General features: G+C 34.7%; 3 protein-coding genes across 6 annotated transcripts; 1 reads left to right on the plus strand and 2 right to left on the minus strand.

The window, feature by feature from the left end:
- On the plus strand, positions 1 to 5,617 carry LOC106771406 (magnesium/proton exchanger). Of its 3 annotated transcripts, none has more exons than XM_022784882.1 (10): positions 1 to 202; positions 297 to 366; positions 580 to 1,007; positions 1,655 to 1,830; positions 2,235 to 2,353; positions 2,460 to 2,617; positions 2,772 to 2,881; positions 3,807 to 4,023; positions 4,139 to 4,268; positions 5,210 to 5,617. In XM_022784882.1, the coding sequence occupies exons 3-10, from the start codon at positions 647 to 649 to the stop codon at positions 5,505 to 5,507; spliced, it is 1,569 nt and encodes a 522-aa protein (XP_022640603.1). In that variant the 5' UTR covers positions 1 to 202; positions 297 to 366; positions 580 to 646; the 3' UTR covers positions 5,508 to 5,617. The 3 variants fall into 3 exon arrangements, with proteins under 3 accessions (XP_022640603.1, XP_022640602.1, XP_014512864.1); XM_022784881.1 differs by having other exon boundaries at positions 2 to 202; positions 284 to 366; positions 2,754 to 2,881; positions 5,210 to 5,616; XM_014657378.2 differs by having other exon boundaries at positions 2 to 202; positions 2,754 to 2,881; positions 5,210 to 5,616.
- A 1,607-nt stretch (positions 5,618 to 7,224) lies between these two features.
- LOC106772298 (blue-light photoreceptor PHR2) lies at positions 7,225 to 11,010 on the minus strand. 2 transcript variants are annotated; one of them, XM_014658617.2, is made up of 4 exons: positions 9,944 to 11,010; positions 9,620 to 9,846; positions 9,436 to 9,531; positions 7,225 to 7,614 (listed from the first exon to the last, which is right to left on the minus strand). In XM_014658617.2, exons 1-4 carry the CDS (start codon positions 10,868 to 10,870, stop codon positions 7,533 to 7,535), a joined length of 1,332 nt encoding a protein of 443 aa, XP_014514103.1. In that variant the 5' UTR covers positions 10,871 to 11,010; the 3' UTR covers positions 7,225 to 7,532. The 2 variants fall into 2 exon arrangements, with proteins under 2 accessions (XP_014514103.1, XP_022640604.1); XM_022784883.1 differs by lacking the exon at positions 7,225 to 7,614 and adding an exon at positions 8,851 to 9,103.
- A 1,298-nt stretch (positions 11,011 to 12,308) lies between these two features.
- On the minus strand, positions 12,309 to 21,900 carry LOC106772319 (gamma-tubulin complex component 4 homolog). The gene is made up of 16 exons (XM_014658682.2): positions 21,562 to 21,900; positions 21,163 to 21,430; positions 20,966 to 21,102; positions 20,506 to 20,604; positions 19,603 to 19,723; positions 18,720 to 18,986; positions 18,449 to 18,529; positions 18,273 to 18,356; positions 17,051 to 17,137; positions 16,893 to 16,948; positions 16,597 to 16,794; positions 15,644 to 15,869; positions 14,408 to 14,496; positions 13,816 to 13,969; positions 12,840 to 12,962; positions 12,309 to 12,761 (listed from the first exon to the last, which is right to left on the minus strand). Exons 1-16 carry the CDS (start codon positions 21,708 to 21,710, stop codon positions 12,693 to 12,695), a joined length of 2,208 nt encoding a protein of 735 aa, XP_014514168.1. The 5' UTR covers positions 21,711 to 21,900; the 3' UTR covers positions 12,309 to 12,692.
- Positions 21,901 to 23,158: the final 1,258 nt, after the last annotated feature.

Raw genomic sequence — 23,158 nt, forward strand, 5'->3', positions numbered from 1 at the left:
GTCACACCACTTACATTCATTCATGCTTATAATTCAGGAAGGAAGGTGACAGACAACCGAAGACAGAAACCAGAACTGAAGCTCCTCCACTGTTGGATACAACTTTCTGCGAAGCCACTACCAAATTCAGATTCTGTTCACATTTCCTTTTCAACTAAGAAATCGTTTCGCCAGAAATAAAAAGGTTTCCTGCTCTTCGCCGGTACTGATTTTTCCTCTTTTCACGATTTCCAGTACTTCTCTTTCTCAATTTTTACTTCTGATTTTGATTCAAAATTCATAGTTTTCATTTGCAGATTTGTTTTAGCTCATGTCCTTCACTACTGAGTGTACTCAGTAACTGGCTGCACTCGAAACCAGCTCTTGGTTAGTTTTACAACTTCTTCAGAAAAAAAGAGTAACAAAGATTAATTCTTTTGAATCAACATTTCTATATGCTGACTTTAATTGAAGGTTTTCATGCTGCCAGTTGAATGGTTGTTATATATAAATTGAAAAGGGATCTCTTGTCATCGAAGCAATAAAGTTATTCGATTTATTTTATTGTATGTCTTCTAATTACGAACTTGGTGTTATCAGGGCGTGTGAACTGCGATTTGTAGTGAGTGAGATCCTCTCTGGCACTTAGCCAAAAGAGGGAAGAAGAATGATTCCCCTTTCCAGCATCCTGGGGTACGAAAAGTGTGACAGATACTTAATTTTTAGTGGAGAATCTGCCCTTGGGGATGGTTTTCGAGCATTTTTGTATTTTCTTGGCCTTGCTTACTGCTTTATCGGACTGTCGGCTATAACCGCTCGCTTCTTTCAATCGATGGAAAATGTGGTCAAGCATACAAGGAAGGTAGTGGAGGTAGATCCTGTTACTAAAACTGAAACCATTAGACATGAAAAAGTTTGGAATTACACTGTTGCGGATATTAGCCTCTTGGCCTTTGGAACTAGCTTTCCCCAGATATCATTGGCCACCATTGATGCTATACAGAACATGGGGAATCTCTATGCTGGAGGTTTGTTATCCAAAGCGTTTGTCCTGTTCCTTTCTTACCAAGGAATATTAAAATCAAGTTTGATTTATTTTTCGATTATCATCTTGGTGAATTTAAAATTTGGGGATTATATTTCAATAAGTAATAATCTTATGCTACTATTTTTCATGTTTTTAATCCTATGTCCTTCTACTTTGACAGACAGTCCTTCTAAAGCTTAAATTGTTCATCTAGTTTTAGACTATATAGAATACTGATTCGGTATATTTTGAAGTACTCTCTTCTTTCCCTTGTAATTCCCTGAAATTGCTAAACTAATGTTAATAGGCCAAGCAAATGATTTCTCATTATTTTCCTTGTTCACCTGTGGCTATTTTCCCTGTTCAAATTGCTAAATAAATGTTAATATATATATATATATATATATATATGTATGTATGTATGTATGCATGTATGTATGCATGCATATATATATGCGCATACATACACACAATGACTAATAGATTGTTCTAATGAGTGTCTTGGGTGCATACTGTGACTTTCTTCATGAATAATATTTGATGGTTCAGTATTTGTTTTATTATGAGCTTAAATTCCTTATGGAATTGCTTAGGCGCTTTAGACTGTTAATCAATAAAGTAAAAGCTTTATAATTGCTGAATATTCAGGTTTGGGGCCCGGAACACTTGTTGGTTCTGCTGCATTTGATCTTTTCCCCATCCACGCCATTTGTGTAGTAGTTCCAAAAGCAGGAGAGCTAAAGAAGATTGCTGATCTAGGGGTATGGCTGGTGGAGCTGTTTTGGTCATTTTGGGCGTACATTTGGTTATACATAATTTTGGAGGTAATTTCCAAAATTCTTCATTGTTTGCTTCCTTTTTATTTTCATTAACTTATTTCTGTTTGTTTGAGAACTCTGACCTGGCCTGCATTCCTTGCTAGAAGACTTCTCACCATAGAAACTGTAGTTTAACCTGTGTAAAATTTAGAGAAAGATAGAGAGAAAAGTTCTTTGCCTTTTGCGCTTCCAAGAATGTTAGATGTGGTTCTTAGGTTTCCATGCCCAATGTCTATAAGTGCATTTGCAACTACATTTCCTAAGTTAGCTCTTAATTACAATCATGTGTCCCAATCAGCAAGTCAGAATAATTATTACTCTTGATACTTAAGGTTAGATAAGTTTAAAAACAAAAGTATTTGAAAACAACACATTTCTTGTGGGAATACTCATCAAGAAAATGAATGTAGGTATGGACTCCAAACGTTGTGACTCTGTGGGAGGCCTTGTTGACAGTACTACAATATGGATTACTATTGATCCATGCTTATGCTCAAGATAAACGTTGGCCTTATATTTCTCTACCCATGTATGTCCTTCTATTTGCTTCTTTTTTATTATACTTAACTAAAACAACTTAAAATTCATAATTCTCTTGAATCTTTCTAGTTTAATGCCTTGTTTTTCATTTAAAGTGCAAGAGATGAGAGGCCAGAGGATTGGGTACCAGAGGAGACTCCTTATTTTAAACAGGAAGTCTATCAGAAGATGAATTCCTCTGAGATAAAGCATGTTAGAGAAGAAAATCGCGATACTTTTGATATTTTTTCCATTCATTCAGAAAACCCCACTGGTAGTTCTCCCACCTTAATGTAGTAAAGTTTGGCTTGACTTATCGAAATGCTTTCTTCTCCTGAAGCAGCTTGTTCAGCATTAGAAACATCCTGAAATATCAGAGCCATCTTGTGTCCAAATTTTGTAATTTGCAGATCCATTGTGTGTCACAGTACCTCAAACAGATGATGAGGCTGAAATTTTGGACAAAGCTAAGGAAACAACCTTGGAGGATACCCACTTGCTTACAATTTGGAGACAGCAATTTGTGGATGCACTAAGGGTACTTTATTTTATGTTGCAAGTGTATCTTTAAGGTTAAATGGTGATATCATTAAGAACCACAGTCTAGCCTTACTACATTATCAATTTGACATTGTTGAGATCTTGAAGATCCAATTTTTTCATAAAACTATTTAGAGCAAGATCTTATTCTAACATTGTTACGGAAACTGTAACTAACTGATTCAGTCAATCAGGTAATTTCTATGATTTTTTGGATATGAAAGATTTGGATATGGGCCCCTTGGATTCTCTTGCGATAGTGCGATTGATATTCTCAGATATACCCACATAAATGTCACAACAAACACACTTTGTTTGACATAGTTAAGTTTACCCTTTATGTTCTAATGTGTTCTTCAATGAATGAATTATATGCTTATTTTCTGTCAATAAATTCACTCTTTTTATTGAAAACCAATTGAATATAAAATTATTTCTAGCCCTGAAGCACAAAGAAAACAATAATAAGCAGGGGGAAAAAATGATGAATGACCCTCAAGGTTTTCAAAGAAAAGTTCAATTTGGAGATCATGCCTGCGCTCCTGTCTTTGTCACACTTTTATGTTTTTCCACCTGATAATTCCCATAATTATGATTCCATCATTCTCCCATGTCGCTTTTCCAAATTCCTTGAATCATTTTATGATCCTGCACTATCAAATGACATGCAAAATTATAAAATGAAAATTCTTAACTAGTCAAGCTGCATATAAGTAGATATATCCTTATTGTTACTTTATGTAGTCATAAATTTTAGACATTAATTTAAACTTTGAACTTGATGCTGAAGTTAGGACTTGGATAAAATGATTATTAATGTATTGCAGAAAATATTGTGAACTTAATGTACTAACAAATACTACTTGTGAAAATTTAGAACAATATATTGTCAATATCTGAAGTCTGATCTCTGATTTCAACAGTTGAAGAACCCAGAAGCAAAAAAATTAAAAAATACGTATCTCCTCCTAGTTCGAATTTTCTGGCAATTGCTACTTTTACCATGGAGATTTCTATTTGCTTTTGTTCCTCCTTGCCAAATTGCTCATGGATGGGTCTCGTTCATTTGCTCCCTGCTTTTCATCAGCGGGATAGCTTACATTGTGACTAAGATCACAGAACTTATAAGTTGTGTTACAGGTTTCTTTCTCACTCGATGATATTCCTGTTCTCTTCTTTGCAGATCATTATCGATCCAAAGTAGTCTTTACAATTCTTAGTTTTGCATTTCTGAGTTTTTTTCCCTCTTTGACAGGAATAAATGGTTACGTGATAGCATTTACAGCACTAGCCAGTGGAACCTCGTGGCCTGATCTAGTGGCAAGCAAGATTGCTGCTGAACGTCAAAAAACTGCTGATTCTGCAATTGCAAATATCACTTGCAGGTCATTGCGACATTCACCTCATTCTATCTTTAAGAATCGTTCACATGTCATCATTAGATCATGAATTGCCTTAACACTTTTCTTGAATTTACATTAGTATTTATTCCTGGATGCTTTTGATATTTTACACTTTAGTAGTTTATAACTTGATGTCTCTAAAAGAATGTTATTATCTCAAGGGGTTCAACTCCTCATTCGTGTGATTATGTGTTTCTAGCCTCTCATCAGATTTAAAACATAATTTGATCGATCCTGATTATGTTTTTAGTACTAATATTGTGGAGCTGGCTTATGGAAGTTCATGAAATATGTGTGCATCATGTCATACTATAGATGAAAATTGAAATGTTAACTGCAAAAAAAAAAAAAAACAGATTATCTTAAAGGTGTCCTCTAATTCTTGAGGGTTATGAACATAGGTAGAGTTATTTTCTGAGAAAAACTTCGATCGAAGGCACCAACACATGTTTCTTATTGACAAATGTCTATCTATGAATAAATCTTTTGAACATAACATACATTTTTCCCATGAAGTTAATTTCATAAATTAAAAAAACTTAGATATCCATTTTCATGACAATTAGAGATCACTCAGTGTGTACATGGAATAAACCAATAGAGCAGAGATCATGGTCATACATATTGTTTATTCACTTTGTCCTTGCAAAGCCTTCCGGATACTAGGAAATCTTGCATACTAATATAGAAATGCTTGTATTGCCTTCTAAATAATTAAAAAAATATATATATTTTCTAGGATTTCAGATTGAAAGTTTACTATTTTGTAATATGTTTTTTCTCTTCTATTTTACACCCATCTGAATACTGTATTTATGAAGCATAGGTGAAATACCGTTTTCTTTTATGGCTAGCCAAATCCTTTTTGTATGAAGTTCCTTTATAAAGTTGGTCATTGACTTCGTTATTTATTCTTTTTGCAGTAATTCAGTGAATATATATGTTGGAATTGGTGTTCCATGGCTTATTGATACTTTGTACAACTTCATAGCATATCGAGAACCTCTCAGAATCCAAAGTGCAGGGGGATTAAGCTTTTCACTGATTGTTTTCTTTTGCACTTCTGTCGGGTGTATATCAGTTTTGGTTTTCAGGCGTATAATTTTTGGAGCAGAGCTAGGAGGGCCTAGGCTCTGGGCATGGATTACCTGTGCTTTCTTCATGTTGTTGTGGATTATCTTTGTTGTACTATCTTCACTCAAGGTTTCTGGATTCATTTAGAATTTCATATAAAAATATTGAGTCAACACCACATCTTGATATATGAAAGATGAGTGCCTTCCTAAATAGGTTTTGAATAAAATTCTATACAAATGAGTCTAAAAAAATTGATCTTCCTCAATATGAATCTTTCCTTATCAAATATAAATAAAATTTGTTGGTATTTTGAATATCAAATGCTTATAAAAAAATTATATATTAATAGACAAATTATTAAAGACTTCCAAATAAGGTCACTTCGGGCGTTATTATAAATTTTGATATCACAGCTATACTGATATTTTAAAGTTCATTCATGATTTATCTATCACTTGAAAATTTATTAAAAAGAAAAAGTAAAGTAATGCAAAACGCAAGAAGATCATACTAAACTCATGATAAAAGTTACATGAAATATAGATAAGTTATACTTATTATTAAAAATAAATATATGAAGATAAAATATTAAATCATTTATATTGTTTATTATGAATCAAAGCTAAATTAGTTAACTTAACATAATAACGATTTTTTTTATGAAAAACATAAAAAAATTTAAATTGTATATGTTTAAAAAATCTAAGCATTGATGTCATTTCTTCTAAGACTCTAATTAACTACTCATTGATCCAAACAAACTAAAAATTCTCTCTAACCAAATCTTCTAAAAACAATCTTTTCCAACATATTCCAAAGCATAAATAATTTCTATAAACTTAACATAAATAAAAATTTTCATCCTTAAAAAATAAAAGCTAAAAAGCTACCAATATATTTACTCTAACTTCTTCTAAATATATCCACACATCAAACTAAACTAGAATAACACCTAACTACACCATCAATATTTATCTTGAACCAATGAATAGATAAAACTTTCCATCAGTAAATAAAATTACTCTATCCTCTCTAGTTTGAATATTGTAAAATTTTAGCATAAAAAATTTAGAGACAATATTATTCACATACTTATTAAATTTATTTATAGTCATGTTAATTCCTTAATTTGAAAAATAACAAAAATTTGTAAAGACTTATTTGTGTAAAAAATTTAGTTGCGAAGTTATTGTTCAACTTGCTCAATTTCTATAAACCAATTTGGATATTTAGAGAGAATAATTTTAGACACTTGTTTTTATTGTGTAGAGCTTACGCAATATCCTCTAGTGCATTTTGTTTCCCGAGTGACATCAGACTAAATGGCGAACAGCAGTAGAAGATCTTTGGCATTTTCTTCCCATTTCTGATTTACCCACTTGAATGATGTTGCATTAGTGTTGGTTATGCTTCCATCGAGAGACACATTGTAGAAACTTGATTTACCATGCCAACTCCAAAGGTATGTTAAGAATAGCATTGTAAAAGACCGCTCTGTAATGCTTGCTTCTCGTCCACGAAGACTCACTTAAGGTAGTAAGAACATATCGAAATTAAATTCCTATAACAATTGTCCTCGGATGACAATCCATCATGAAAATTTTGAAGCACCAATTATTTAGAAAAACAGTCTTAAATTTATCTGATTCACAATCTTCCAGCTTTGATCAAAATTGCTGGTAGAATTCTTGTTTAGCCACTGTCACCTCCTTTATTCTTCATAACTGAAATAAAAGGACAGGAAGTTCACTCTGATATTATTAAAAATATATAATTGCATCCCTTTTAAAATTTAAAAATTCTCCAAAAAATATCATTATTAGGGGGAAAGCCAGAGAAACAAGGATTTGGGACTCAGATCTACATTTTTAAATTTCGAATTTCTCCAAAAATATCGATACTGGGGGAAGGTCAGGGACATGAATTGGAACTCAACGATCTAGTCAAACGATGCCTGATGCAGACGAAATGCTACTTTAAGAAAACTAACACTTGCCATCGACAAAATATTGTAAAGCTTCCATATTGAAATAATGTATCTGCCAGTTACAACAGAACTTCAGATGGGGCAACCAAATCTTGCATATCCAGCCCCCTACTGTCACGTCTGCGTAGGGAAGCAACACATATCCTGAAACAAACTTTCACATGTCCTTTAGAACTCCTAGTTTAAGCAAAAGCACCAGCACATGCAGTAGCTGGAGCAGCTTCCACCTGTTTCTTTGCAGAACTGTATTTTTTTGTTATAAACCTGGACATATCCAACGAGATGAAAATTTCACAAATCATACTATATGTTATTGCCAGAAACAGTAGTCATAGATAATGTTTTGCCAACAAATAACACAGCAATACATGTTATTTTCAATACTATCCCTCTGTATTATAACTATTGATAAAGCAGATAATTGGAGGAACAAAAATATTTATTTCATTAATCTCTCAAAAGCAGAACTTCATGATCTTTATTGGTCATATAGGAAACCTGAATCCGAATTGTTGTGTTTTTCAAGAGTCACAAGGCCCTTACATTTCAAGGAAAGGGGAAATAAATATTTCCAACTTTAAACTTATAAGACGAGCAAATTATTCAAAAACTGTATGTGAAAGACAAATTGCTGATATCAAGACTTAATGTCACAATTACAAATCCATCATGACCCATGTCATCATATTGTACACAAATGCAGCCGCAACTGAAATTGCAATGGGACAAACACCAAAAGCCTTCACATTGTAGTTACAATTGCAGGCATGGCAACGTTGTAATTACAATATTATGCAGTTGTATTGTAATTGCAATTGCAATTGCAAAAGCCCTAAAAGCCTTGACATCGTGGTTACAATTGCAGTCATAGAAACCCTTTTTTAAAACCTCAATACATATACGTAGTAAAGGTGCTCCGTGGTGAGCATATAGAAAATGAAAGGTTCATTCACTTGGGATTTACCACATTTAGAGTAATAGTTACAAATTGCAACTTTGATGTTTTAGATGAGTTGTTTGCAACTTTCCCGTGTACACTAAAAGGTTACCAATAACAGACGGTGGAACATGGCAGAAGGCCAAAATTCCGCTATCTAAACAAGCCATTGCATCCAATGGTGCTGTAAAGTGGGCCTCCCTTCAGAATTTGCCTCTGGGAAGGGGTTGGGGAAACATTAACGTTATATCATTACGCTGTTATGGCTGCTATGTAACGGTAATTTTTTAACATTGGCACTGTACTAACTCCATCCTTTTGAAAATAGTAAAAAATAAGAGTAATACTTTAAGCATTGTTATCAGTTTCGGATAGAGGCTAGCCACAGCTAACTCTGAAAACGCTATTGGTACAACCACTATTAACCCATATTATAATACAAACTAAACTTACCCTGCAAATAAAAATACTGCAAAAACAATAAAAAAAAATCCAACTATAGGTTATACTGTGCACACAAACAATCACCATTAACCCATAGATCAATAAGAACATAGTAACAAAATCAAAAAAATCAAAGAAGGCGGTTAAATTTATAAAGAAAAAAAAGAAAAACATGAAAGAAATAGCAGAATGTGAGCTAGGAAGTTTAAAGGAAGAGCAGAACACAAGAAAAAATAGTCCTTTAACGTGCGAAGGAATAGAGGTCAAACAGAGGTAACCATTAATGAAATATTTTACCTTAAAAGCCCAAGTCTGACGTGGTAAATGGGTTTCTGAACCCTGTGTCACAGTAGCAGCCACAATATATGGCCGCTATTGAAAAAACACTCAACTATTTTAATCTCATAGTGCACAAGGCTGCTCCAATTCACTATCCCCAATAGTTTGGTCTTGACTACTATGATTACAATTTCTTAAATATAAGTGTTACTTATTTTTGCATTAGGAAAAGTAAAAAAGTCGCATATAATTCTCGAAAAAGACTCTATTAAAGCTAATCCCTAACATTTTGTGTATGGGGAATGGGGAAGGGAGGAAAATTCCCCAACGAGTGCTCCGTTGCCATTTCCATATATCGTATGCAAAGAAAAAGTGTACACTAAAGTTCCAAGCCAAGTAAAAGGACGTGCACAAAGCATTGTTACCTGAAGAAGTCCCTCCATAGCAACTCAAACATCAACCAATTTGTTCCAGTTTTGGACGAGCCATTACCACCATTTTTGGATGATGCAGAAATGGATCTGCAGTAACACAATTCACCACTTAGTAAACACCCTATTCATACCAAAAAGAATGCCCTTAAACAGAAGAACACAAAGAGCAACACACCTGCTGGCAGTCTTCTTCAGTTCTTCATACATTACGCGAGGGGAGAGACATCCCATTGCCAACCACGGAGAAATCTTGCAGGAAAAGTTGGCACCATATATACTGTGTGTTCCATCCTTATACCCCTTGTGTGGCTGAGCTTCACACTCAGCCGCAAATTTTTTCAGCCTCTGCAGTGCCTCAGTCTCCCCTCCTACCATAGAAGCATTAGCACCAGTCTTCCCATCCTGCGCAATACATATCATTGATGATAACAGTTGAAACCAATAAGATCATTGATGATAACAGTTGAAACCAATATGCATGAACAGCAAATAAACAAACCTGTGGCATTGTGGAAGATGGATTAAGACCAAGGTCCATCAAGGAAGGAATATCACCAATCTCAACATCTCCTCGAGAAGGCATTCCCTTAAGCTGATCCAAAGCCTCAATTGTCTTCCTAATCTCCAATTTCTGAACCCTATCCTTAAACCCTCCGTAATTGGAAGGCATATCCTCGAGCTTAAAAGGCAAATCCTCCACATGATACAACGTGCTTCCCCAGAAGTACTTTACTTCTACATTCTCCTCTTTCATCGCTGCCTCCACCTTCTCCTCCGTCTTCGCCTCATCGTGAGAAACCTCCCGGTGCGCGTACACCGCGTCGGCCCCGACGGCCTTCGCCAGCTCTACCAGAACGGTCTCGGGCTTGCCAACGCGCACCACCAGATCGGAGCCGCGAGACTGGAGATTCCGCCGCAGGTCGGCGACGGACTCGATGAGGAAGGTGGCGCGGTAGGGGCCGGTCTTGTCGAAGCCGGAGGCGGACTTGCCGTAGTCGGCAGGGTCGAAGCAGTAGACGGGGAGGACAGAGAGAGATTCATTGTTGGCGGAGGCGAGACACTCGTTATCGAGGACGCGGAGGTCGTTGCGGAACCAGACCACAGTGGCACGGCGAAGCGCAGCGGAGTTGGAGGGGTCGCGGGGGCGGTTGGGGCCGAGGGATAGAGGGGCGTGGATGGGGGTGGCGGAGAGGGAGGATTTGAAGGAGGTGTTGGAAGGAGTCGGGGAAGCGGTTGAGAGAGAAAGGTGGGTTAGGGATGAAGCTTGGGTTGGAAGCTTTACCTTGTTGGTTTGAGGGGTTGATGAGATCTTGGGTTGTCGAAAGGGAAAAACGGTTGGAAGAGAAAGGGATAGTGATGCCACTGCAAATGGCGGTTCTGTGGAGACTGTTGTCTTCTGTTTCTGTTCTTCTTTCTCTGTTTCCATTTGGTGATTTTGGAAGAATGACGATAACCTCAAGGTGTTTGGTTGAATGTGTGAGAGAGTGGAAGCTATGTTATGCTATGCTGTGTTCTGTTTGAGGTGGCTTATCTGCTACCTACCTCTGCTTTGAATCTTTGGTTGGTGGTGAGTTCTTTCTCTCTCACACTCTGTGGCTTGGATTTTACCATATCTTTCATCTCTCAATTTTATTTTATGCACCTATATTAATTAATTTAATGCATAAAAGTATGTTTCAGTTTCTACCTTGTTAAATTATAAATATGGTTATTTGGAAGTAATTTTTTTAATGGTTCATCTCATCTCATGTATCTCAGTATCTACCTGCTATTTCATATTTTAGTCTTTGTAGAGGAGCCACCTACACCCTTCACCTAACCTCTTCTTGCATATAATTTTTTATCTAAACTTTTATACACTATTTTCATTCTCCAATTATTCCTTTTCTGTTGATGCTTTACTTTTGAAAAATGTGCATCGTAAACTAGTATAGAAAGAAAGATAGATATAGAGAAAATTAAAAATAAAAATAAAAATGGAAGTTGCAATTAATAGTATAACGAATAGAATTTTGAGTGAATTTGTATTTTCTCAGCTTGTTTAAGTGGGCGTTTTCTTGAGCAAATTTAGACGTAGTTTGTGGTAGGAAAAATTAAAAAACAATTTGTATCATTTTATGCAAAAGCAATTTATTTACGCAAAGTTTGAAATTCATCATGATTTTCCTCCACACCAACCACAAACGTGGAATCACATTCTGGTCTTCATTTTTACTATTTAGTGCGAGCAAAAATTCATTAAAAATGGAAAATAAAGGTGTATTGGAAGCAGAATAAGTTAAAAAAAATTGGTCTCAACTAAAATAATAAATGGACGATAATTGGTATTTATCTTCACAATATTTATTAGTCCAATACTTTTATTTATTATTATTTTTCACACCTATTTATTCATTTTACGTTTTTTTCCTCTCTTAAATAATTCGTTATATTTCTTTAATTTTCGTCGTTTTTTAAATTTCCATTCATCTTGGATCCCATAAAATGTGTAAAACAAACATTATTAAGTTTTTCTTTCTTTCCAACTTTTAAGCAGAATAGTTTTATATTTTTCCAAAACTTGTTTTTTTCGATTCTGTTAGCTAATAAAATACAATGAAAAGTTACATCTGCATAGCCACTGCTAGTGTTCCTTCACACTTCTTGACAAAAACAACCATCAATGTTTTTTGTGCATGAATCATCCGTAGGCATTGAGAATGATAATGTATGATCAATACACTATCGATGATAATATGCCATCGAGATGGTTTCTTTTATGATCGATAGTTTTCATTCGTAAAGTAAGCAAGTAATTCTGTGGAATGATGCCAGACTTCATTGGCCAATTGCAAGAAGCTTGAAGGTGAAAGACATCTTGGAACAAACAAAAAACCACGCGGGATCACCTACGTTTAGCATGTAGTAATAATATTAAAAATCAATTGCATTATACTATACACAAATACCACTGCTAACATCTACAAAATGCAACAGCCATCTCTACCAGCCACCAAATACCACAAGCACGAACCACCTTCCAAACTGACCAGTTTTACATTAAAATCAATCAAAATAAACTAGGATCACGAATCACATAGCAAGTGGTATACGCAACTGACTTTCAGAAGACAGTTGCATGATGGTCAAACAGCAATCGCGACTTGAATGTCAAAATTAAACTCTGCCACTCACTCCACTGAAGCTCACATGCCACATACGGCGAGAAGCAAGAAACTTTGCAATTGTGTGGTGGAATGATGTTGATACTACTGTTGGTTTAAAGCAGGAAGTGTAGGGCGTGGCCTAACAACATTCAGAACTCCTCTTGCAGTTGACTGTTAAGGGACAAAATAACAAACAGTTAGAAATATTGATCTAAACAGTCTGACTAAGTATGTATCCGGTTGTTTTACCTCAAAGAAGGAATTCAGATTCAATCGCAAGAGAAATCGTCTCAAAAACGGGGCTCGCTGACTTCCAGCAAGTCTGCTGCTGCGCAGTATAGTGTACAAGGAATTTGATTTCTTGTTGAATTCCTATATATGTTGTTAGATTAGAGAAAGCAAACAATAAGTAAACAATCAAAACAAACGATAGAGTTCAGTAAAGGATGGAGATCTAATACAAAATATAGAAATGAAACCAGTAATTTGGAAAGGCCCAATCAACTGAAACAGGGAGGAAAAGAGGATGATCATATTATTTACAAACAGATTGCATTTTAAATGCAAACCCGCCTCAGCAATTTATCCCCAGGTAGAGTAAATTTCTATGAATAAGTCTGAAGTGAAGAGAGAAAATTTATTTTTTGACAGTATAAGTTAGAGAATAAATGACAAATGAGGTAGAACTTCAGATATTTGAGGGGAAATAGAAGGTCTCAAGCGGACATTCCCATATAAATTTTTGTCACCTTCCATTAAAAAAGCTAGTTCGTGAACAGAACCTAAAGAAGCAACTATATTGTACTTTGCATAACTACTACCAGACAAGTTCAAGAGTAGATAAATAATATTGTCTAGAAGTCCATTCTGAAGTTCCTCAAATCCAATTTAGCCTATCTTATGGTAGACCTAAAAGGTACAGCTAAAGAATTCACATATTTATCATCATAACCTTTACCCTCATCATTGATTATTAAATCATCATGAATTATATGGAGAAACAAGAGTATTTTCTGCTATACAAAATATATCATAATATTACAGCCTGAATAAGGCATTTACACGACAGATTGAATAAGATGATCATAGATTAGTATCTTTTTTTCTCTTAATTAAAATGCCTACTACGTTTAATATATAACACTGTATGATGGCAATAATGGCTTTATTGAGATACTTATTCCTGTACAATTATTTGGTAAACAAAACCGGCAATGCATATCACCTCGGCTATATGTTCCAGTTCAGAAGTATTTGAACAGTTATCTTGGTTCTCAATATTCCAGCAAAATTGCAAGCAAAGCTTCATGATACTATCCAGTATCCTCGACACAGAACCAATGTCCAAGAAAGTTTGTGAAATCAAGGCTGACAGATACCTGTTGGAGACATAAAAGTCAAATAGCCACCAGAAGGAATAAAACAAAGCACAGGAGCGGAGTTATCATTCCTAAAGCAGTAACAGTTTAACCATCGAGGCACCTAACACATGCATCCAAAGAGAATAAAGTTCACATCAACCAAGTTCCTATTTCTCATTAAACCACTGGTTCAGGGTACAGGAAGCTTTATTCTGATCTACTATTACTATCCGTATACAATAGCAGCAGAGTGAAACTAAAGTTATCTTTGACCATAAAAAGTAAAAGATGATCCCTGTATGTGAGCAATAGTATAAAAGTTGCCCTACTGAGTCAATGGTCACAAAGAGCAATTATGAAAACCCATGATCGTGCTGGTTTTCAGAGTATGCATGTTGAGATAGCTCAGCAAGCAAGACTGTAAACACTAAAACCATGCAATACAAAAATTATTACTCTTGATGAAAGCCCACTAGTTCTGTAAAATCGTGAGACTCTTGAATATGAGATTGCAAAATATTCCATTGAGACTCTATCACATCAACCTGCAAAAAGACAGCACAATTTTAAATGTGAAACACATTTTATTTGTTGTAATACAGTACACACGAGAAAATTGTAATGAGGACACCATCAACGTGCTTCTTTCGCTAAAACCAAACACAAATTGAATTTTTTTGCTAATAGTAATAACTTTCATTTAGTACCTATTTGGAAGCTAGAATTTTGAACATGAAATTGAATACTTGAACTAAAATTGAGCCTGTAAATTCTAATTTTAACAATTGCACCTTCTTAAAATTAAAATCAGTCTTATATCATGGAATCACAAAATAACCAGCCTAGTCCATTCCAAATTCTTAACTGGGCCTAAAAGATTACCAATACCACTTCTAAGAATTAAAATTGTGCTCAACACAAAAACAAAATTATAATCAAATTGCAAGGTAAGAACTCAAGTCTTACATCAAAAGTAAGGGATTTATAAGGCCTTAGGCGCTCTCTTACTACTATAGCTAGATTTGCTTGCTTTTGTGGTGTGGTTCTCCCTAAGTTTTTATCAATTTACATAAAAGCTTTTCACTTTGTCTCTCAACAGCAAACAAGTGGTGACACAGCACTGTGGTCTTTGTACAAGGGTAGCTAGCAAAGGGATAGTACATAGTCAACTCTTGTGGAACAAGGGTACAAAGCTTAATGGGATTTTAGGATTGAATTGCAAGGAATAAGACTTGAGTATGGAATTCTAGAGCGGAATCTACAAGATCTCGGAATCTCCAACTATGATGTCTAGCCTGGCTAAGCTTTTGGGGTGTAGTAGTACTCCCCAAGGTTCATATCAGTCTCTCATGCTTCTTCACAGATCCCAACATGTTTGGACAAGATATAAATCTGCTATTTTATAATTTTAAACTAGCTTCTCTATGTTTGTTGGACAATGGACATTTTGGTTATGTTACATTTGACAGTATTTGCCTAATTGACTGTGAATGCTTTGTAATACAAGTTTTTACATGTTCAGATGACTTTTTGTTAGTATATTCAGCATATTGCGCCCGAGTGCATGAATAATAAAAAAAATATAGCAGTGCTGAACTGGTTTATCAATCCCACAATTACTTCAAAGTTCAAATAATATTTGTAGTAGCAATAGAACAAATTTAACATCAAAGATAAGATGTGAACGACAACCTGAATATAAAATTGGAGATTTCTGATCAAGAATGCCATGTGTTCTCTAACACGCCACATTGGTCGAAATCTCTGTTGTTTCTGCTGTGTTTCTGAGCTCTTCTCTTGATCATTTCGGCGTTTGGCAAAATCACTATGATATTGGTGCATTACAGATGCCCATAGTTTTTCCAACTCCATTTGTGTTCGTTTGAGCCGCAGTAAATATTGGAATATTCTAAGGTACCTGTAAAAAGTGTTAATTGTGCAGAAAAGTTACTGACCTAAAACTAACATAATAAGTTTATTTAAGATATATAGGCCCTATTTGAATAAAATTCTCCTTAAGTACTTCTGAAAGAAAAAAAAATATGAAGCTAAAATTAACCAGTTACTCCATTAGTAGAATTTAACTCATGCACTTCAACTTTTATTAATGCTCTCATGTTTCTTCTCTAGAATATGATGTGCATGAATTTATTTTAACTTTTTGAAGAACTTTGATTCATTTTTTTTTCATTTTCTTCTATAAGTGCTTATGAATCTATTCACACAAGACCATAATATCAAAGCATTGTTTTTGTATGAGAGGGAGGGACAAATCCTGATAAAGTGATTATTGAATATTAAATGTCAAGATTTAAACACAAAGTCATGTGACTTTTATAAGCACTTTTTTCAGTCCTGACCATTTAAGCGAGAGTGTCCAATGGTCCTCATGTCTAAACTAAATCAGTGGTCTCACAAGATATATCCCCTACATATAAATAATATGTATATCTCTTAAACCAGTGGCCCTTATTATAATGTAATATTTGCACATCCTGCACACTTGGTATATGAAGAAGCCATGACACATTTTAAGAAGTTTTATACCATAAAGGGCTTCCAGTTAGAAGAACTAGTATAGCTAAAATTAATAGCAAGACAAAAGATTCAGCCCTTGGTCGCAGAACATTAGCTGTGTAACTTACTTAGACAGGACTTCTTGAGTAAAGAACAAATGTAAAGGCCAATCAACAGAATACCCAAGTGCAATACCATCCCAACCATCTACTGACATTTCTGATAAAGCATTTGAAAGTGAAGCACCAGTGCCACCATCCACAGAAGAGGTTGGCTTTGGTAAATCTATTAGGGAAGGTTTAACTGTGATTCCAAAAGAAGGCATCCTAAAGGAGGAAGAGATGATATTAGCACACGATGTTTGTAACAGCTCAGCATGAAGCTAGAAAAAAAGGAAGGAAAAATAACAAATATGGATCCTAACCGCAGGGACACTTTAGAGAAATATTTGTCTTCTTCACCAATAGTTTTTAATGCAGCCTGCATTTCAAAGAAGTAGCAATTAAGCTTCGTGAATCTAAGAATTTGAACATGTTGAATGGCATGAAGCCAAAAAATATTCATATCATAAGTTAAACAGACCAGCTGAAATGGGACCGTAAGATCAGCTTCAGCTGTTGACTGGCGTGGTGGCAGTCGCATTAACTGCCGACTTTCCTCAAGGAAACACTTGCATAGAAAATAATGAGTAGATCAAAGATGTCAGTATAATTTCATTAAAGTTAAAATTTCAAGACAAACTGAAGTTTGAGACACGGGATACATATCTAAGGCACGGGATACAAATGAGACACTTCCCAACGCTAATTTTCTAGCTAAAAGTTTAAACCAATTTGCAACATCTCCTTATTTGTAACTGAATTATTTAGTAGTTCAGAAATCAAACCAAAATACAGATTGAAAGAATTATTTTACCATTCACAAAAATAGATAATTCCGAAATGAAAAACAATGCAGATGTTGGAGATCCACAAATGACAGGAGAAACTGACCTACCTACCAAAATATATCAATTACAAATTACTCAAGCTACTATCAAAATTCAAAAATATTCAGTAATCTACCATAAATTTCACTAAATATTGACTGATTAAACATAATGTCATACAATATGGCCACGGAGACAAGCGCACACACAACAATTATGATAAAACCAATATATGACCAGTTTGTTAAAGATTTAAAAAGCAGTGATTCTGATATACAATAATTTAGCAATTAAAAGGCTGAAATCAATTTATGTTTGTCTACAATAAAAAACCACTTTTGAAAAAAAAAAAAATTGATTGTATGAGAAGTTATTTTAAATAACTTCTGATTTCAATAAAATAAATTGATTATTTGTAACTAACTCATAAACCTAAAAAGTGGGTATCTTTTTAAAATAAATATGGCCATAATCAATTTCAAGGGTTAAAAAAACGGACGCAGAAAAGGAGAAAACATATCATTGACATCACTATTCGATAGATGGATAGTTATCAAAAGTTCAAAACTCCTATTCCCCCTTATATGTGCAAAGGGTCATGAGGGCATATGTTGGGTCTGTGGGCCAAGTTCAACCCAACGGAGTCCATGTCCAATGGTTTAAATAGGAAAGACGCCCATCAGATGTAAGGTGTTGTGAGCTCAGAGTTGGCATGATGGTAAGGTAAGCACTCTTGATCATATCACCTCCCTGTCCCAACCTCGACTTTTCATTGCATAAACAGTTTTTTTCTAACACAACAAAAACAAAATTCGCATGTTGACACACTGACTGCCATTCAAAATGCTAGTATAGATTAGATAATTCTAGCTTTACCTGGAATAAATCTCCTTTTGCCAATAGAAAATAGTCTTTTAATGCCTTCAAGTGGCCATTCAAGTCAGCACGTACAACCACAAGCTGCAGAAATGAACGGAATAGAAATTGAAGGCTCCGAACAGAAATGGTTCAAAAATTAATAAATACACGAACAGAAGATTTATGTTAAGCACCTGCCAGAGATGACTGGCTGCAATAGTCTGAACAGAGTCCACAGCACATTCAAATGATCTTTTATGAAATTCAGATGATTCCTGTGGAAAATCAATAATGAGTTTGTCTAAAAACTAACCAGAAATGTCAATAGTAAAGAATGATTAATTAGTCAGTTAGTTAGAACTGAAGAAGTATGACACATAAAAGGCTGCCAACAATCCAACTATTTAATAAAACAGCTTTGGAAAATCAGCATCTGAGATTGAGTGAAATGCAGGACATGAAAACCTTTAGGTTCAGAAGCATTGCTTCAATCTTATCTGCCTCAGATTGTGGAAGCAAATCATCTCCTATTCCCATATTAATTGCAGGTTCCCTATGAAAATGAAAACGCCCTGCTAATCCATGTATCTTCTGAAAACTTTTAGGCATTTGAGGATGCACAGCATCCCCAGACTGGAAGGAGGGACTTGGATTTCGTAGAACCCTAACAGCTTTTCCAGCAAAAAGAATTGATTCAGCAACACGCATAGGTATATATTCTGGCAGCATATCCTGCAAAACAAAATGTACAATTAGTAAAATATGTATGCAACAACCATTAGTGACCTGTCAATATAAAGATGGGGACAATTAGAACTCCTGAACTGAACTGGACAAAATCCAATTCATTCAAGAATGAAACATGGAATTCATTGATACATAAAAGCTTACAAACACGAAGCAACATTCATGAAAAAAATTATGTTTGTTTGAAGGAATATTGCATACCAATGAATGACTTTCCCAAGAATACTATAACAAAAAATGCTATTCCTGAGTACATTAAAAATATGTTGGGTTAGATTTTAATATTCCTCGGAATATCTTTTAAAGTTCAAAATCATTAAGAGTAGAAACAAAAGCTATAGTTGGGTTAGAAAACAATTTCCCAAATTCCAATGGAAATAATACTTTCCCAACCCTAGTATAGGAAGAAAAATGAAGAAAACACAAGGTATTACTACTTTCCAGGTCTGAAACAGGACATAGGAAAACTCTATTATGGAGTATAACAAACATGGAAATATTAAATTCCAAAGTTCACATTCTCAACAATAAATTTTTAAACATTGAAACAAACACACTCAAAAGAAATAGTCATGACATGACCAGAATTAGCTAACAATACCAAAGATATATGAAAGCCCAAGTGCCAATCAGACAATGATGCATCATCCGTTGACATGCGTGCCAACTTTTCAGAGATGTCTGGATGAGATGAGTTGCTTCCTATATCTCTATCTTCTTGCCTGAAAAACAAATGAATGAGGTCAAATACATAATTACAAAGGAATCATAGATAAGAGTTCTCTAAACCTAAGAAACCAGAAATTATCAATACCACCAAATTAATCACAAAGTTTAAAAGCGAAGATCCAGCTAATTAGTTTTCATGTACCAAACACATCATATATTTTACTAGCATAATCTTCTTGTTTGGAAGGGAGAGATCAGAGGTGCTAAAAGCCTTTCAGCTTTTGATGATTTTGGTGATAGGTTGTATCAGGTATACAATATAATGGATAATGTTGAATTATGGGGCTTTTAAGTGTGGAGACAGAGTAGAAATAAAAGAAATAAAATCAATATGAAACTGATATTCACCTAGTAAGATGTGATGTGCTATAATGTTATGATATGATAATAAAAAGTAGAGTACTAACCCTTTATCTATACTAATCAGACTCCAACTAACAGGAGACCAATCATAAGATGATACAATATGGCAACCAATCCTAAAAGTTAGTGAGAAAATAGGTTAATCCCAAAGGATAATCCAATATATTATAAGATATGATCAAAATGATACATGATGTTTCCATACATTATAACATATGAAACAAATAAGTATTATTTAGTCAATCCAGTCATGGTGGTGACAATAGCATACAACAGAAAATATTGAAATAGATCTTGGGAAACACCATTTTTGCAATATAACACCACCAGATCAGCCTACACCTGTAATTGTTTTGAGACACAATTACATGCATATCAACAGGAGACAAACTAAAAATTAATACCGAGTTACCTCCTAATGAAAAATTCTCGATGCTGGTCTTGAAGAATCCCATAGACCATCCACGATGCAAGCTGGTTATACATGACCTGGTGTCCATGCCAAAGAAGCCTAAGCTTTGGACAAGAATAGCCGAAAAAAGTTAATAAGAATTAATCAAGGGTGTAAGCAGAATACTGACGCGATGTTTTAAGGATGAGAAAAAACAAATTAGTCCTAAATGATATCCACCATTAACCTACCCAACAAGTATTTTACTTCACACCTATATTTTTTATACTACATTAAAGATTTGTACTGACTAACAGAATTAAAACATTCATGACTTAACAATTAAAAACCCAAGATGTTTTTTGACTACTAGTCTAATACAAACAGCAAAATTTAGAGGCTAATAATCACATAGTTGGAATGACATAACCTACATCTTAACACTACCTAGAATACTATGCAACAAAAACAAACTGCATACCTTTGCATGCAAGTCTGTAACTCAGGCACTCCACAATGGCATCTTTTATGCAGTAGATTAAGAAGTTGACCTCCACGAATATCATCACGTTCAATCTCCAGGATGAGTTCGTACAGAGGAGGCAAAAGGCTAAAAAACTGGAAAAGAAATCAAATCAATGTCTAAATAAACTGAAAAGAGAAAACAGAAAAAATTACCTTGTTAAGTCCTTGAGTAACTGTCGCCAAGATAGGCATGGTTTCGGACAATAACTTCTGTTCAATATGCAGAACCGCAGACCTATAAACTGAGAGCACTTCAACAATGCCATTGGCTAGGGCCCTACGATATACACTTCCCTTCTCCTTTTTCTCCAAAGGGTTCGTATTCGCAGACCTTATCCAACTTAAATTCCTGCACTTAGCTGAAAACCGCTCCATCTCCCTATAATAAAACCCCAACACGATGATCCTCTCAATAAGTTCTCTGCACCCAACACAGTCCATTAGAATGTTTCAATTTTCAGCGTACCCATAAAAAATTACCCTCCAAAGTAAAAGAATTGTACTCTGGGATTTAGGAAAACGGAAGAATAAATTAAAAGATAGAGTTAGAACCTGTCACTTGGGTCGATAAAAGAGATGTCGGGAGCGAGCTTGAAAGTGCATTCATCGGAAATGGGGGATTCGGCGGTGAGGTGGTCCCGCCGGTCGACGATTAAGTCACCGGTGTAGCCCAGTAACGCTAGCAAAAGCTCGTGCAACATTGTTGCCTCTTGAGAATTTAACCTATTGCTTGTGGAGAAAATACATGAGTTGAGGAAACTGGAACTTTTGGAGAACAAGGGTTAGATTGGATCAGAGTGTTTTGAAAATCTGCTTTAAGTGTGAAGCAAGTTCAAAAAGCATTGAACAGCCTAAGGCCTAGTTTTCCTGTTAAACCACTCCCATAACATTGCCACTGGTAGCTCTACTGTATCTTTAAAAAACAAACAAAAATATCTTTTAAATAATAGTAAATAAAACAAATACAATTTTTGGAATAATTCCTTAAAGAATAAGGAGTTATAACTAGAAAATAAAATGTAATTATAATTATTTAATTATTATAATTATAAAATGTAATTATAATTATTTAATCATTATGATAGTTTCTGTTAATGTTAAATTGAATTAACAGATTAAAATTAAGTTGAGTTGTGGTTGTGAGTTGATTTATTAATTGACGTGACAAATGCGCTATGTTAGATTAAAAAGATTAAAGAAGTAGGTTTCTGAAAATTGAATTTAGGAACCATGAACTTAGGGTTCTTGAAAACCAATTTGGGAAGGAGATTGGAAGGCTTTGAGATTGAAGATGCAATGAAATTAGGATTCACATAGTGTTCGAGATTGTAGAGGGATTTAGTGCAATCAGGGCATTGGTGGTTTGAATCCAACATTTTCATTGGAATTGGAGGGAAATTGCATCTAAGGTTAGTATATGTAGTATTTGGGGTTTCAATTTATTGTTGGGTATTTTTTGTATTGATATGACATTTCTTTTTCAAAAGTGGGGTTGTCCCGCAATGTTGTCATTGTTTTATATGCTTATTAAGGTATGGTTCCCCCTTGTCCCCTATTTTTAAAGTTGTTCTGTTTATGTCATTTTCAGTGCATATTGGTTTCAATTAGTTAGATCCGTCAAAATGGGTCACAATCCGCAAGTCAACCCGGCTCACCACGGGTTCGGGCCGGGTTGGATTTGAAAAAATTAAATTTTTTTTATGCGGATCAGATTTCAATCCAACTCATTTAAACCCGACTCATGCGGGTTGAACCCGTGGTAGATCGGGTTGACCCGCCAACCCACCTACCTAATTTTATTTCTTTAATTTATTATTTTATTTATGAAACCCTAAAAAATAAAATACTTTCTTCACTCACTATGTTTTTATTTAGCTGTAATCTGATTCCAAATTATAAAGGTTGAATAATTTGTTCTTTCAACATGTAATGGGGAAATAATATACTAAAATGTATAAACATGTTGTGATCATGTGGTGATTGGAAGGTTTTATGAACATTACTTGAGTTTGCTGCTTGTGAGCTTATACTCTTTCTGATGCTTGTTAAGTCAATTTTAATTGTGAATTTGGTAGGTGGATAACTTGGAAGAGGTAATTGAATATTACCAAAATAGAGGTTGTCTCAACAAGCTAACACTACAAGTAAA

The sequence above is a fragment of the Vigna radiata genome, chromosome 8 (genome assembly GCF_000741045.1).
Source record: "Vigna radiata var. radiata cultivar VC1973A chromosome 8, Vradiata_ver6, whole genome shotgun sequence".
Taxonomy (NCBI): domain Eukaryota; kingdom Viridiplantae; phylum Streptophyta; class Magnoliopsida; order Fabales; family Fabaceae; genus Vigna; species Vigna radiata.

What these genes read in the sequence shown, in the direction of transcription:
- LOC106771406 (XM_022784881.1), top strand. Translation starts at nt 647, where the DNA reads ATGATTCCCCTTTCCAGCATCCTGGGGTACGAAAAGTGTGACAGATAC. An exon ending in CCTTATATTTCTCTACCCAT is followed by an intron (nt 2,354 to 2,459) that starts GTATGTCCTTCT and finishes TTTCATTTAAAG; the next exon opens with TGCAAGAGATGAGAGGCCAG. An exon ending in AATTTGTGGATGCACTAAGG is followed by an intron (nt 2,882 to 3,806) that starts GTACTTTATTTT and finishes TGATTTCAACAG; the next exon opens with TTGAAGAACCCAGAAGCAAA.
- LOC106772298 (XM_014658617.2), bottom strand. Translation starts at nt 10,870, where the DNA reads ATGGAAACAGAGAAAGAAGAACAGAAACAGAAGACAACAGTCTCCACA. An exon ending in CTGAAGAAGACTGCCAGCAG is followed by an intron (nt 9,532 to 9,619) that starts GTGTGTTGCTCT and finishes GTGTTACTGCAG; the next exon opens with ATCCATTTCTGCATCATCCA. An exon ending in CTATGGAGGGACTTCTTCAG is followed by an intron (nt 7,615 to 9,435) that starts GTAACAATGCTT and finishes GGATATGTCCAG; the next exon opens with GTTTATAACAAAAAAATACA.
- LOC106772319 (XM_014658682.2), bottom strand. Translation starts at nt 21,710, where the DNA reads ATGTTGCACGAGCTTTTGCTAGCGTTACTGGGCTACACCGGTGACTTA. An exon ending in ATCTCCAATTTTATATTCAG is followed by an intron (nt 14,497 to 15,643) that starts GTTGTCGTTCAC and finishes GTCTTTTTGCAG; the next exon opens with GTTGATGTGATAGAGTCTCA. An exon ending in AACTGGAACATATAGCCGAG is followed by an intron (nt 12,963 to 13,815) that starts GTGATATGCATT and finishes CAACATATATAG; the next exon opens with GAATTCAACAAGAAATCAAA.